The 11,601-nt window shown below is 51.1% G+C and overlaps 3 protein-coding genes across 3 annotated transcripts; 2 read left to right on the forward strand and 1 right to left on the reverse strand.

Annotated features, from left to right (window-relative positions):
- Positions 1-988: 988 nt before the first annotated feature.
- On the forward strand, positions 989-4,176 carry BJX68DRAFT_246465 (uncharacterized protein). Its single transcript, XM_071041651.1, has one exon. It carries the CDS (start codon positions 1,597-1,599, stop codon positions 3,448-3,450), a length of 1,854 nt encoding a protein of 617 aa, XP_070894233.1. The 5' UTR covers positions 989-1,596; the 3' UTR covers positions 3,451-4,176.
- On the forward strand, positions 4,177-10,804 carry BJX68DRAFT_246468 (proteasome activator BLM10). The gene is made up of 4 exons (XM_071041652.1): positions 4,177-4,442; positions 4,516-5,014; positions 5,074-10,486; positions 10,543-10,804. Exons 2-4 carry the CDS (start codon positions 4,584-4,586, stop codon positions 10,603-10,605), a joined length of 5,907 nt encoding a protein of 1,968 aa, XP_070894234.1. The 5' UTR covers positions 4,177-4,442; positions 4,516-4,583; the 3' UTR covers positions 10,606-10,804.
- On the reverse strand, positions 10,805-11,598 carry BJX68DRAFT_246470 (uncharacterized protein). The gene has a single exon (XM_071041653.1). It carries the CDS (start codon positions 11,520-11,522, stop codon positions 10,887-10,889), a length of 636 nt encoding a protein of 211 aa, XP_070894235.1. The 5' UTR covers positions 11,523-11,598; the 3' UTR covers positions 10,805-10,886.
- Positions 11,599-11,601: the final 3 nt, after the last annotated feature.

Raw genomic sequence — 11,601 nt, forward strand, 5'->3', positions numbered from 1 at the left:
ACAACGTAGATGATCTCTCTGATGCTCAAGTAAAAAAACTCCACAGAGAAACTGAGCCTGAGAGTCCCACGCTCGAGGAGTGTGATGCATTGAAATCACATCGGAGTAGGCTCAATAGAAACTCCTGACTAGTACTCCAGATAGTAGATCGAGAAGGTGAAAGTCAATCATCCGTGCATGACCTGTAGATACTTTCAACCCTCAGAGCTTAAATCAATTTGTCTTACGTTCGCTACTCTTATGTAAGAAGCGACATCGACTTCCGTGAGCCGTTGGTCAGGAATCTTGCAGAGCGGCAGAGCCAAGGAGCCTGCATCTGTGGCCGTGGATGCTTGAGCTTTGCAGCGTTGCCACTGAGTGGATGGCTCACGAGAGACACATTGGAAACGAGCCTGCCAAGGCCGGAGTTAGACCTGAACAGGAATCGAACCTCGCTCGCTGAACGAGAAATTGGCGCCGGAGTCCGGAAATAAGAGAAAATTTGAGTTATGAACCGCATCGGAGAGTCGGAAACGCCGACTGTCCGCTCCGGCCTGCATTGTTCATCCGCGGGAATTGTCTGCAACTTTGGGTGCTCGTGTCAGACGACGACGAGGCCGCCAAACAGAGCTCCAGCTCATTTCCCACACGAAACGAAGGATTCACGAGCACAGGATGGGTGCTTCTTATCTGCTCAGGGTCTTACGCTGTTTCTAAGCCTTGGCTCTTCAGCTCTTGCACAGCCAGCCGACGCAGCCTATGGTTTGGCTGGAGAGGGACCTAAGGCAGACCTGAAGGGCGCCTACTCTGTGCATTATTGGCAGGGGGAGGGAGGGGAGGGCCTCCGTGGCGTCGGGCCTGTGAGAAAGCCCGAATCAAGAGCAGAGGATGGCGAGCCTAAGAAGGATCGGCGACTAAATTCAGTGCATTCTGTTTGCTGGGGTCGTCAGCCTGGTTGCTATTTGCTGCTGGAGCTGGTCTTCAGATCGTATCAAAAGAACTGCTTTTAGGGTGACGCACCAAGATCATAGCTTCAAAAAATCATTATTATTATTCCTTTTCTTTTTGTCTGACGACTTCCTTTCCTGAAATCTCCGTCCGACATTTCAAGACCGACCCCGACCGTGCATTTACGGTGGGACCGACCGGAACCCATGGACAGAGACGGCCCCTCTGATCTGACATGAAGTGATCCAGTTCAGACGAAGAATACTAATCATGCTGCCTTTTCTTTTCCAAAATCATTCGTGACACACACTCGCTCCAGTTCTGGATATTTAGAATATTAAGCCCCAGGCGCCCGCCACTCCTCTCCTTCCGCTCTTTTACCTCCCTTGCTTTTATTTATAACCTGTTTCCCATTATTCCTATTCCTGTGCTTATTTTCCCGCCTGCGTCTGCGCTCTTCTCTCAAGCTCCAGGAGTCTGACGTGACGCAGCTGAAGCATCCTTCCGGTTCGTTTGGCGGTTGTTGCTGACCTGGACACTGGGATCTTCCTTGTGCTTCTTCTGTCAGCCTCTGTGTCGCATTAATAAGGCTTCCCAATTCTATCTTCGCATTTCACATATCAATCGGCGGCAATCTACTTGACCTTTCTTGTTTCTCGCCTGGCTGGTATGCCCCAGATTTTGTATAGATTGGAGGACGATCCCGAACCACACCTTCTCAAACTCAATCGCATCGACCCTACCTCGCTACTTCCCCGCTGTCGATGCTCGTCTTCTTCATCTGTCAGGGGCTGTGCTCTGGGGATAATGCTTTTCAACCTCGGCATGACAGCTGATGCCGCTGCCGCACATAACAACGAGCTTGCTAGCTCTCATTCGGACACACAACTTTCTATCCCATCCCGCCACGCCTCACCTAGTCCTTTTTCATTCGGCAGTTTGCCTCCATGGAGATCCAGCAGTCGCGCCGGCAGAGAGAAAAGCGCAGAGCCTGAGAGTCCTCGCTATGAGCAACGGCGTTCAATGCCAGTCACCGCTATCGAGCCTATCTCTTCGAGCGACGATGACCGTTATTCAACCGCCGGGCCTTCGCCAGTCCGATCTCAGTTCGCTCACTTGAAGTCATCAAAGCCAACCCTGCGACCGAAAACTACGTATCAGCTTGCCCATCCTGCAACCAATGCACGCCACAAGCGGTTAAAGCTTAGACCGAAGCTTCTCCTTCAGCTCCAGCGCGTGTCATTTACCTCGCGTCCGGTACCTGTCTTTGATGTCTTGCCGTCAACTCTATTCATGCCGAGATTCGCGCGCAAAGTTCCGAACATCCTTCGCGGTAAGCGGGGATTAGGCCCTAACGATTTGATAGTCACAACCAGCGATCTGTACGAGCGAGCAGCGGGAGACGGAGAGAAGAGCCTCAGCTCAGACGAAGAGAATGGAGAGCACCGCGACGTTGTTGGGACGATTTGCCAGCTGCTCAAGGAGGACGCCTTGGCAAAGGGGAAAGCAGAAATATGCCTCGAATCTGGGGCAGTATGGGAGGCTACACCCCTTCCCAATGGCTCATATGAATTTGCCGCAAATACCAACTCGGGGCTCATGATCTTGCGATGGGTACGGCGCGGACCAAAGAAGCGTCGTGTATCCGCTCCTCCGGGTTCGATATTACCGGAAGACACTACTCGACGCTTCACATTTAGCATCATCGACCCCACCACTCGCCGTCACCCGGTTATTGCATCGATGACCCGTAATAATCTTGAAGTATACGACCGATACTCATTACCTTCTACTGCGCCTTCTTCACCCACATCTGCCATGTCGGTCATTAGTGATAACTCCGAGTTTGAAGATCCATTGGACCAGCAGGTGATTGAAACTGATGAGGCTCTCCGCATGTTAATCATCGTTACGGGGATCTGGGTTGCGTTCCGGGAAGGGTGGTCGCACAATTTTCGCTACAATGACGCTGCGACGAGTCCGAAAGCTGTCCGTTCTCCGAGTGTCTCAAAACCTACATCAACAGGCGAGGACGACCGAGCCATCTCCGGAAGAGACAGCGATCAGGATAAGCAAGCGCCGACGGACTCGAACCGCCGGGTAGTCACCTGGACTCGGACCTCTCACCAGAGCCCAACAACGGATCGGTCAGTTCAGTATAATAGTTTATCAAAGCGCTCCAATTCCACCGGCGCGGCCTTCATTGAAAGGACCAACAGGCGTAATTCATCGAGCACTCGGCATAACGCGCTCTGCAGCCCGCGTCAGTCGTATGACGGATCAGCCGAGCCCAAAACTCGACGAAATGGAAGGTCTCGATCTGAACAGCGAAAAACGGAGAGGGAAGAAACGAAACTCGATTTGACACCCGCGCAACCCAAATCAACACGTCGTTCGAAGCAAGACGGACAGACACTCAGTAATCAATCGGAATCCCCGCGGCCGACGAAAGGCAAGCGTCGACACCGTTTCAGTAACCTCTTCGACTTCTTAATTCGAAAAGGCGGGCACCATCACGATTGAGCTCATCAGCTCCAATTTTGCACAAAAATTTTGATTCAACCCTCTTGAAGAGGTGGAAGAAGTTCTCCTGGCACATTCAAACAAGCCTGGTGCTTTCTGTAGTGGATGAGACTTCTTATTCTGCATATCTCAGCGTTTGAAAACCCATCATACATAGTCTGCTCACGCAGGCCGTCTCCTCTCAATTATACCTGGCAATTGCATACAGGCATGGCGCATGCATATATACGAGCGAATGTAGCTCAGCACTTATGATATCAATGCAAGTCACGATACCTAGTACATATGTTAAATCACGAATTGTGAATGGTACAATGTGGAAGATAGCTGGGTGGTGTAGTTGAAACTCCTAATGGTCACTTATCAAAGTAAGCTTGGGAGAGGAAGCAGAGTCTCCACTATTCCTTGTATAAATTTATGTCGACCCTTCGTACCCTAGCTTGACCAACCTGCTCACTCCGGCAAGCGTCTGGTTGAGCGCTTGCCCAAGCACGATGAACAAGCTATTGCCGTGTGAGCCAAAATCGAAGGACCAATTACTGAAGGCCAGACGGACCTTTTCAACTCGTCGTCCGTGCTCCTCTGAAGTCCTACTATATACCGAAGCAAGTCACGTGCTTATCAACCGGAGGTCTAGGCTGCGAGCTTCGTTACGTAGGATGCATTATGTCATCCGCAGCCTGACACCACAAAGCGATCTCATGGATGCTCTCGTCAACTGTCGCGCGTGAGCTTCTTTTATCCCTCATCTCCCGGATTACTCTTTTGTAATTAGAGAGAGATTTATTCCAAGAAACTTCCTACTATTGGGAATATATTTTTTGACGACTTTCCACACCGCGGTCCATATATTCACAGCTATCCATTTCCGGTCGCTCTGCCATAGCCAAGGCCTACTGAAATTGGCCAATGCGAATAAAACGCTCGCAGCAGGTTACTGTTGGGCATCGAACTCTATAGCCTAGTATCTGGATACAAGCTTAATGTTCCTTGTATAGTGCCGTCCGTTGCGTTGCGTTAGGTTTCCTGGAAGCCGTGGTAGCTGACATCAGTGTGTGATAATAGAGCTTTCCCGCACCACCCAAACTCCTCACTTCTGCACCTACGATAATCGTCGCACGAGCTGGACGATTATGGACAATCCGAACCTAAAAACGATCCTTACACCCGACAACTTCCACAATGCACATATGATTTCGCGAGCCACCTCTCCGGGTGGTGAACCTGACGGCATCAACGGAGAAGGCGAGCCCAAGGCACGGGTCCGACCTCGCACATACCCTTACTTCAAATACTTGCCGTACGAGCTTGAGGACGAAGCACAGAGAGAACAAAACTTGCGGGACATACTGACTCATCTCTATGTCGCCGTGGAATCAGGCGACTTCAGTCCTGGTGCGGTGCACTGGACACGGGAGCTAAGAGGATGGCTGTCACTCAAGTTCGACCCGACTCGCAGCGAGCGGATCAAGCTTGTCAAGCTGTATTATGAGCTCACTCTTGCTCCTGGAATCGACCCTAATGTCTCCGAGCGGTTTGCCAGCATGTTTATGCTCCTAACCAAGTAAGTGGCCTCCCCAAGCCGCACATACCATTCGCCTGCCAATGCTGACGTAGTCCTAGGCGCAAGCACTACCTTAGACCGATCAAGGACCTCACATTAGACTGGAAGCCTCTGTACAGAGAAATAAAGGCCTTCGTTCTGCCAACAGAGTCGGGACTGGTACATTCGTCAAACCTAAAGCGAAACGTGAAAACCTTGACGAAACTCTGTGCCTTTATTCAACTCTATATTGACCCATGTGAGCTACCAGCCATGCTGGAGGAGTTCCTGCCGCACTACAGCACCTCGTTCTCCGAGGGTGCCTTTGTTGTGGTTGGGTTAATCAACCTACTCCTTCCCACATCTCCGCCGCCAGAGTCAAGAGAGGACCTGCTCCCGCAGCATTACATGCCAACCTACTTCCACCTCTGGTCGCTGGTTAGCCGCTCCAAGACATTTGATCAGACATTCCTAGACTACCTTTCTCGCTTGGCCCGGGATGCACTGCCTGCCGGTCATATTCCGTTTTCCGAGTACGGCATCTTCACAAGGGAGCAATCGTCGCTCATCTTCACAGCCATTTTGAGGCTTTTGGAGATTCCAGTGGGACAGTCTACATCCCCTTACAGTGCGCTGGTAGATATCTCATCCGGACTAGGCATAATGCTTGATCGAGATTCTCGGAAACATCCTGTGGCGCATCACATTGCAAGGTGGATTGTAATGTCTCTGTCGCCAGCATGCCTGGACAAGGAAGAGTCTATTCTCACTCAACTCGAAGGTCTCATTCAAGCTGTAGAGACATTCTTCCACCCGTCAAACTCTGGAAGCTGGACCAAGACCCTGGCTCAGCTCGTGTACTACCTGACGGACTTCTTTGTGATGCGGTGGAACAGAGAACAGAGCGGAGAGATGGAGGTGCCCGAAGAGCGGAGGCTCAACGAGCCTTTAAAGCGCCGCTTCGTGCTCTGCATGCGTGATGTTATATTCATGGGTATCTATTCTAAAAGTGCCACCGCGATGAGCTTCTCGCTATCCACGCTTCAAGGCCTAGCATTTTTGGAACCACATCTCATTCTTCCCGGAGCTTTGCAGCGCATCTACCCATCCCTTCAGGGCCTAGTAGAGGTTCACCGTACTACTTCATCCCTTCGAGCTCTTCAGATTCTTGCACGGATTATCGCCAGAACCAAGGGATACCGTTGCCATCTTACCACCCTGTTGGGAATGGCCTTACCCGGCATCGACGCAAACGATCTTGAAAAGTCTCTTCATACCTTGACATTCATGCAGTCTGCTTGTTACAATATCCCGATGGCAGACTTGACCCAGGGACGAGAAGAGATCAATAGTAATATGCTTGCGATGCAATGGATTCCCGGGGAGATGGAGAGGATGGAGGCAGAAGGTGTTGAAGTGCAATTGAACTACGACACAGAGCTGAGTGATGAGACTGAAGAACTGATCCTCCGCTCGTCCACCTGTGGCTTTGGAGATTTCATTATCTCGTTCCTGGGTCGAGTGTTCACCCTGTTAGAAAACCTCCCCGACGTCTCAAGAGTGCGAAACGGGTCTCCCGAAGAAAATATCGTGAATACACTTCCAGCAACCTTCATGCCTCTGCTCTCCTCCTTATCTCCCGATTACTACGAGATTGCTCTGTCCAAGGTCGTCGACTTTGTCTCTAACCATGTTATTCATCAAGCCCGTGATGCAATGGCCTTTATCTGTAACGCTGTCTGCAAAGTCAACCCTGAAAGGGCTTTGAAGCGGTTCATCCCTGTCTTGACGCAGGCGATTCGTACGGAGATCGATGATAACGGAGCCGGTTCAACTCGTACAACTGGTACAGATGTGCTTCCACGCGATCGGGGTCTGGTGTGGAATGTGAGCATGCTTAGCATGTGTGTCGTGCACGTTGGGGATGCCGTCTTGGCTCACAAGAAGGAACTGTTCGATATCGCCGTCTACATGCAGCAGAAATGCAGGGGTATTCCGACAGTCCATGTCTCGAACTTTATCCATCATCTCCTGCTCAATCTCACTGGAACATATACCTCGGACTACTCACTGTATGAACCGGAGGATATTGCCAACGGGATACAGCCCGAGCATTGGAATTATCGACCCGACCCACAGAATTTGACTGTCAAATGGCATGTCCCGAAGCGGCCAGAGATCGAATTTGCTGCAGAACTCTTTCAGAACCAAGCAGAGTCTGCTCTTAAACAACTTTCGGCTTTGACAGAGGACTCTTCCAGTGTTAGGCGTGACGGTATCGGCAAGGAATGGTCAGATGAGGTCATAAGAAACTTGGTTCTACTACGGCTGATTTTGTCGGGTATCTCTGTGCTTTTTGATGCTAAAGCTGCGTCTGTTACGAAGGATAGTGGGGCAAATGGAGTATTGGACAAGTCAAAGGACGTCGATATGTCGGATGCCGTCGACGGTACAGACCAGGGAGATGAAGAACCTGACTCCATGCTCGACAGTTCTGATGAAGACACTATAAGAGAGACATTCATCTACCCGACCGGCTATCCGCTGCAAGAGAACGACCCTGTCTACACTACTATTCATGATATTCGAGAACGAGCCGGTTGGGTTCTCCACAACGTGCACAAGTATCTGAGCGAGAAACAGGAGGATGATGTGCCCTGTTTCAGTGCGCTTTACTCGGCTTACAAATGTTGGTTTGTTGACGTTGGTATTGAGAGATCCGCTCATGTTCTTGATCGAGTGACACGCCTTCTCTTGGCCGACATTCACCCTTACAAAATGAGTGGAATACGGAAGGACTATCCGCGACCCCTGCTTGTTCGGCGCGCCAACATGTACCACTTGCAACGACTGAGGCACAACGCAGCTCCTCGGTGTCGTTCTAAACTAGATGAAATCTTGCTGCTGGATCTCGCCGAGTCGTGCGTGTCTGCTTATACGGAGACTCGACGGAACGCTCAAACAGCAGGAGAATCCGCTCTCAAGGCTGTATGGGGCTCTCGTCTGCTTGTTATACCACCGCTTCTGAAAGCTCTTCAGAATGGTATCAAGGAGAATGACTATGCACGGATCAAGGGTTCGCTATTCTCTCTATTGCTCAGCAGCGTCGCCAAGACTGTCGGCCGGCATTGGAAATACGCACCCATTTTGGTTCGAGCTTTCATCGATGCGAGTGCGGTGGATAAGCCTTCGGTACAGCGAATATGCTCAAGCGTGGTGTACCAGATAATGGATTATGGCCGTCCTTCGGAGCGGATGGCCATACTGGATCGGGAGATCATCGACTCTATCGCTCCAACCACGCAAGATGTCAATGAGCAAGTCCTGCAGAAGCGGAATGCGCTCAACCACAAGCGTGCTCTTATCGAGAAGAAGAAGGCAGCGTTAGCCGAGGAGTTGGTAAATCTAGCCAAGGTATCCCACTGGAAGGTCGCCAGTCGAGCAGCGACCATTGTGATCTCAATGGGGCTTAGATTCGATTACATCGCTAGTGAGAATCTAGTGGAGCTCGTCACGCTAGGCTCTATCGACGACCACCCCGGTTTGCGCGGTATGTACTCACAAGGGCTCACTGCGCTCTTCACAATGATTGATGTGCGCGCAATCTGCAACCACGACTACAAGAGCTACATCCTGGGTAACCAGAACTTCCCCGCCAAGATCAGGGTTGCCACAAAGCGGTACGAAAAGGGCTGGACCGAAGAATTCCTTGCCAGTTTTGCGAACCCCGAGACGGACTATTACATTGACCATGATTTCCCTGGATGGCTTGTGTGGACGGATTATATGCCAGGCTACAAGCCCAATGTTGAGCGTGATATTGAGTACGATGGCGTGGAATGGAAGGTTCGCTCGCACATGGGGAAACTTTTCAACCGCGCGTGGTTCTCGAAGTTCTTTATGTACCTAAAACAGGAGCCTCGCGATCCCTCAGCGGATAAGTTCCGCATGCCATGTGCGATGCTGCTGCTCTATGCCTTTGAGTTGATGCTTAGAGATGGCCTCACAGCTGCGACCTTTGACGACATCAAGGAGGAAATCGAGGCTGTCTTTGAAGATGGCAGCGATAAGCACCAGCACCGAGCCACTGCTGAGATTCTTGGAGCGCTCGTCAGCTCCGTCACAGATACCAGTGTTGAAAAGCGGACATTGGTGTGGGAGTATGCGTTCCCGATTGTACAAAAGATCTTCATTGATGGGTTGACTCCGGAGAACTCTGGATACTGGACCACCTTCCTCCATATGATCCTCCAATGCCGCGACCCGCGTCGGGTCTGGCCGTTGGTTGACTGGCTGGCAAGCTTCAGACTGGACATGTCGACAAATGCAGCATTCAAGGAGAGCTCTAAGATCAACCTGTTGCACCAGTCAATCATTGACGCAGGCTGGCATTTCCGACTTGAGAAGCCAATTGTCGAGGATTACCTTGCCCACCTTGATCATCCATATAAGGGCGTTCGTGAAGCGATGGGTCAAACGCTCGCGACGATCTTCCGTACGAGATATCACGAGTCTTATGCGGACATCAAGAGTCTGCTTACTGATCAGAAGTCTGCGTCGTCGGTCGGCTCGTATCCATATCTACCGAGCAAGGACTTTTCCGAGATGATCCATGGTATCTTCAAACAGATTGAGGAATGGCGGGGTCAGCGAACACCTGGTCAACAGACACCGTCCTCTTACACTTCGGGAAGCAAGACCATTCTCCTCTGGCTCGACTCCACCTTGTCCTCCCACGAGTGCACTCAACTTGCCCCGTTCTTCGCAGAGGTATTTACCGGACAACTACTGCACATGATGGATGTCAAAGAAGACCCAGAGCTCCAATCACTCGCATATCATGTTTTCCGCCATCTCCCCAACGTCCCATACCCCGCCGAGCAAAACTCCGAATTCATCAAAACCCTCATCCGCATCGGACAGACATCCCCCTCCTGGCACCAGCGGCTCCGCATCATGATCAATATTCAAATCATCTACTTCCGCCGCCTCTTCCTACTCTCCGCGGCTGACCGTGACAAGCTCTTCGAGTGTGTCGCAAGCATGCTCGAAGACCCCCAGCACGAAGTCCGAGCCGGCGCCTCAGCAACCCTATCGGGAATGGTCCGCTGCTCGCCCGAGTCCCTCCGCAAAGAAATAGTTGACCGCTTCAAGAAGCGCTTCGCCAAAACTTTGATTGAGAACCCTCTTCCCAAGCGGCCAAAGATGCTTCGTAGTACCAGCGGCATTTCCACACCTATCTCCTCGGGAGCCGGCACACCTACGCCCGAACACACGCGGCTCATCATTTCTAGGCACGGAGCTGTCCTTGGCCTCGGCGCACTTATCCAGGCATTCCCGTACAGCAGCCCACCTCCTACGTGGATACCTGAGGCACTGGCTACGCTCAGTGTCCGGGCCGCCAGTGACCCTGGCATTGTGGGATCGAGTGTGAAGTCGATTATCAGTGAATTCAAGAAGACGAGACAGGATACGTGGCATATTGATGCAAAGGTAAGTTCACAGATGCCCAGCGATACTGAAGTAGCTGATTTAACAATCTACTATAGGCATTTACGCAGGATCAGCTTGAGGACCTCTCTGGAGTCCTTTGGAAGAGCTATTTTGCCTAGATACCATGAGGAGAAGAGGTGGAAGAGGATACTTGCAGAATGCGCGTCTGGGTTGCTTTGGCGGCTCATCCAAGCGTTCTTGTTTTGTATATTAGTTTAGGCTGATGACCCGTCTGGTAATTATTGGAAGGATTGTTGACGGTCATATAGTCTCTCAGTCTTAAAGATCCATCACAAGACCGTTTAATGTTTGAAATTACCAACAATTTCCAATTTCTAGGAAGCCAAGCAGAGCCGATAACTCGACCAAACAAATCAAGGGAAAACGCAATAGTTCTCAGCTAGGACCACGCATACTTGCCCAGGGTAGTATTGGGGAGGCTTTTAGCCGCCAAATAACAGCGCCGACTACAAATACAGCACCCACACTCCGATGTACAGTGGCCATACACACCAACCATCATCCTGTTCTCTGGATCGAGGTACGCCCTCAGCGGCTTCTCACAACATCCACAGAGACTTCCACAACACACTCCTAACTCTGCACATTTCCTTCGATCATTCCACCAAATCGCTGGCCTTCCATGTACCGGATCCCTGTTTTGCCTTTCCAGATCAAACGCGCGAATCCACTTACCATGCACAGGTTTGTCATTCAGCAGCTCCTCCAGTCTGCGGTGGTGGTTTATGAGCGAATCCCGCAGCTCTTTTGTTTCACGTTGAATGGTTTTGAGGTCTTGGTCTCCGTTTCCATTCTTGTTCTCGGCTTCTGAGACTTTATTCTCCAAGTGACTAAGATGCTGAAGACGCTGTAGGATGGCGATGCCTAGGTTTTCCTCTTTCGTCCACCTGGGGATCCATTGTTCTGCCACGTTGCGATCTCCGTTGTAGTAGGATGGCCGCGCATTGCGGTCGCGGTTGGCTTTGGCGACTTGGTAGTTGAAATGGCACTTTGTTATGAAGGTCTTGAAACCCATGTTGGGCTGCTACTTGGCGATTCAAGGTAGTGAGGAAGAACAGGAGGAGGAGGAGGAGGAGGAGGAGGAGGAGGAGGAG

Source organism: Aspergillus pseudodeflectus (genome assembly GCF_044049435.1).
Source record: "Aspergillus pseudodeflectus strain CBS 756.74 chromosome Unknown BJX68scaffold_63, whole genome shotgun sequence".
Lineage (NCBI taxonomy): Eukaryota > Fungi > Ascomycota > Eurotiomycetes > Eurotiales > Aspergillaceae > Aspergillus > Aspergillus pseudodeflectus.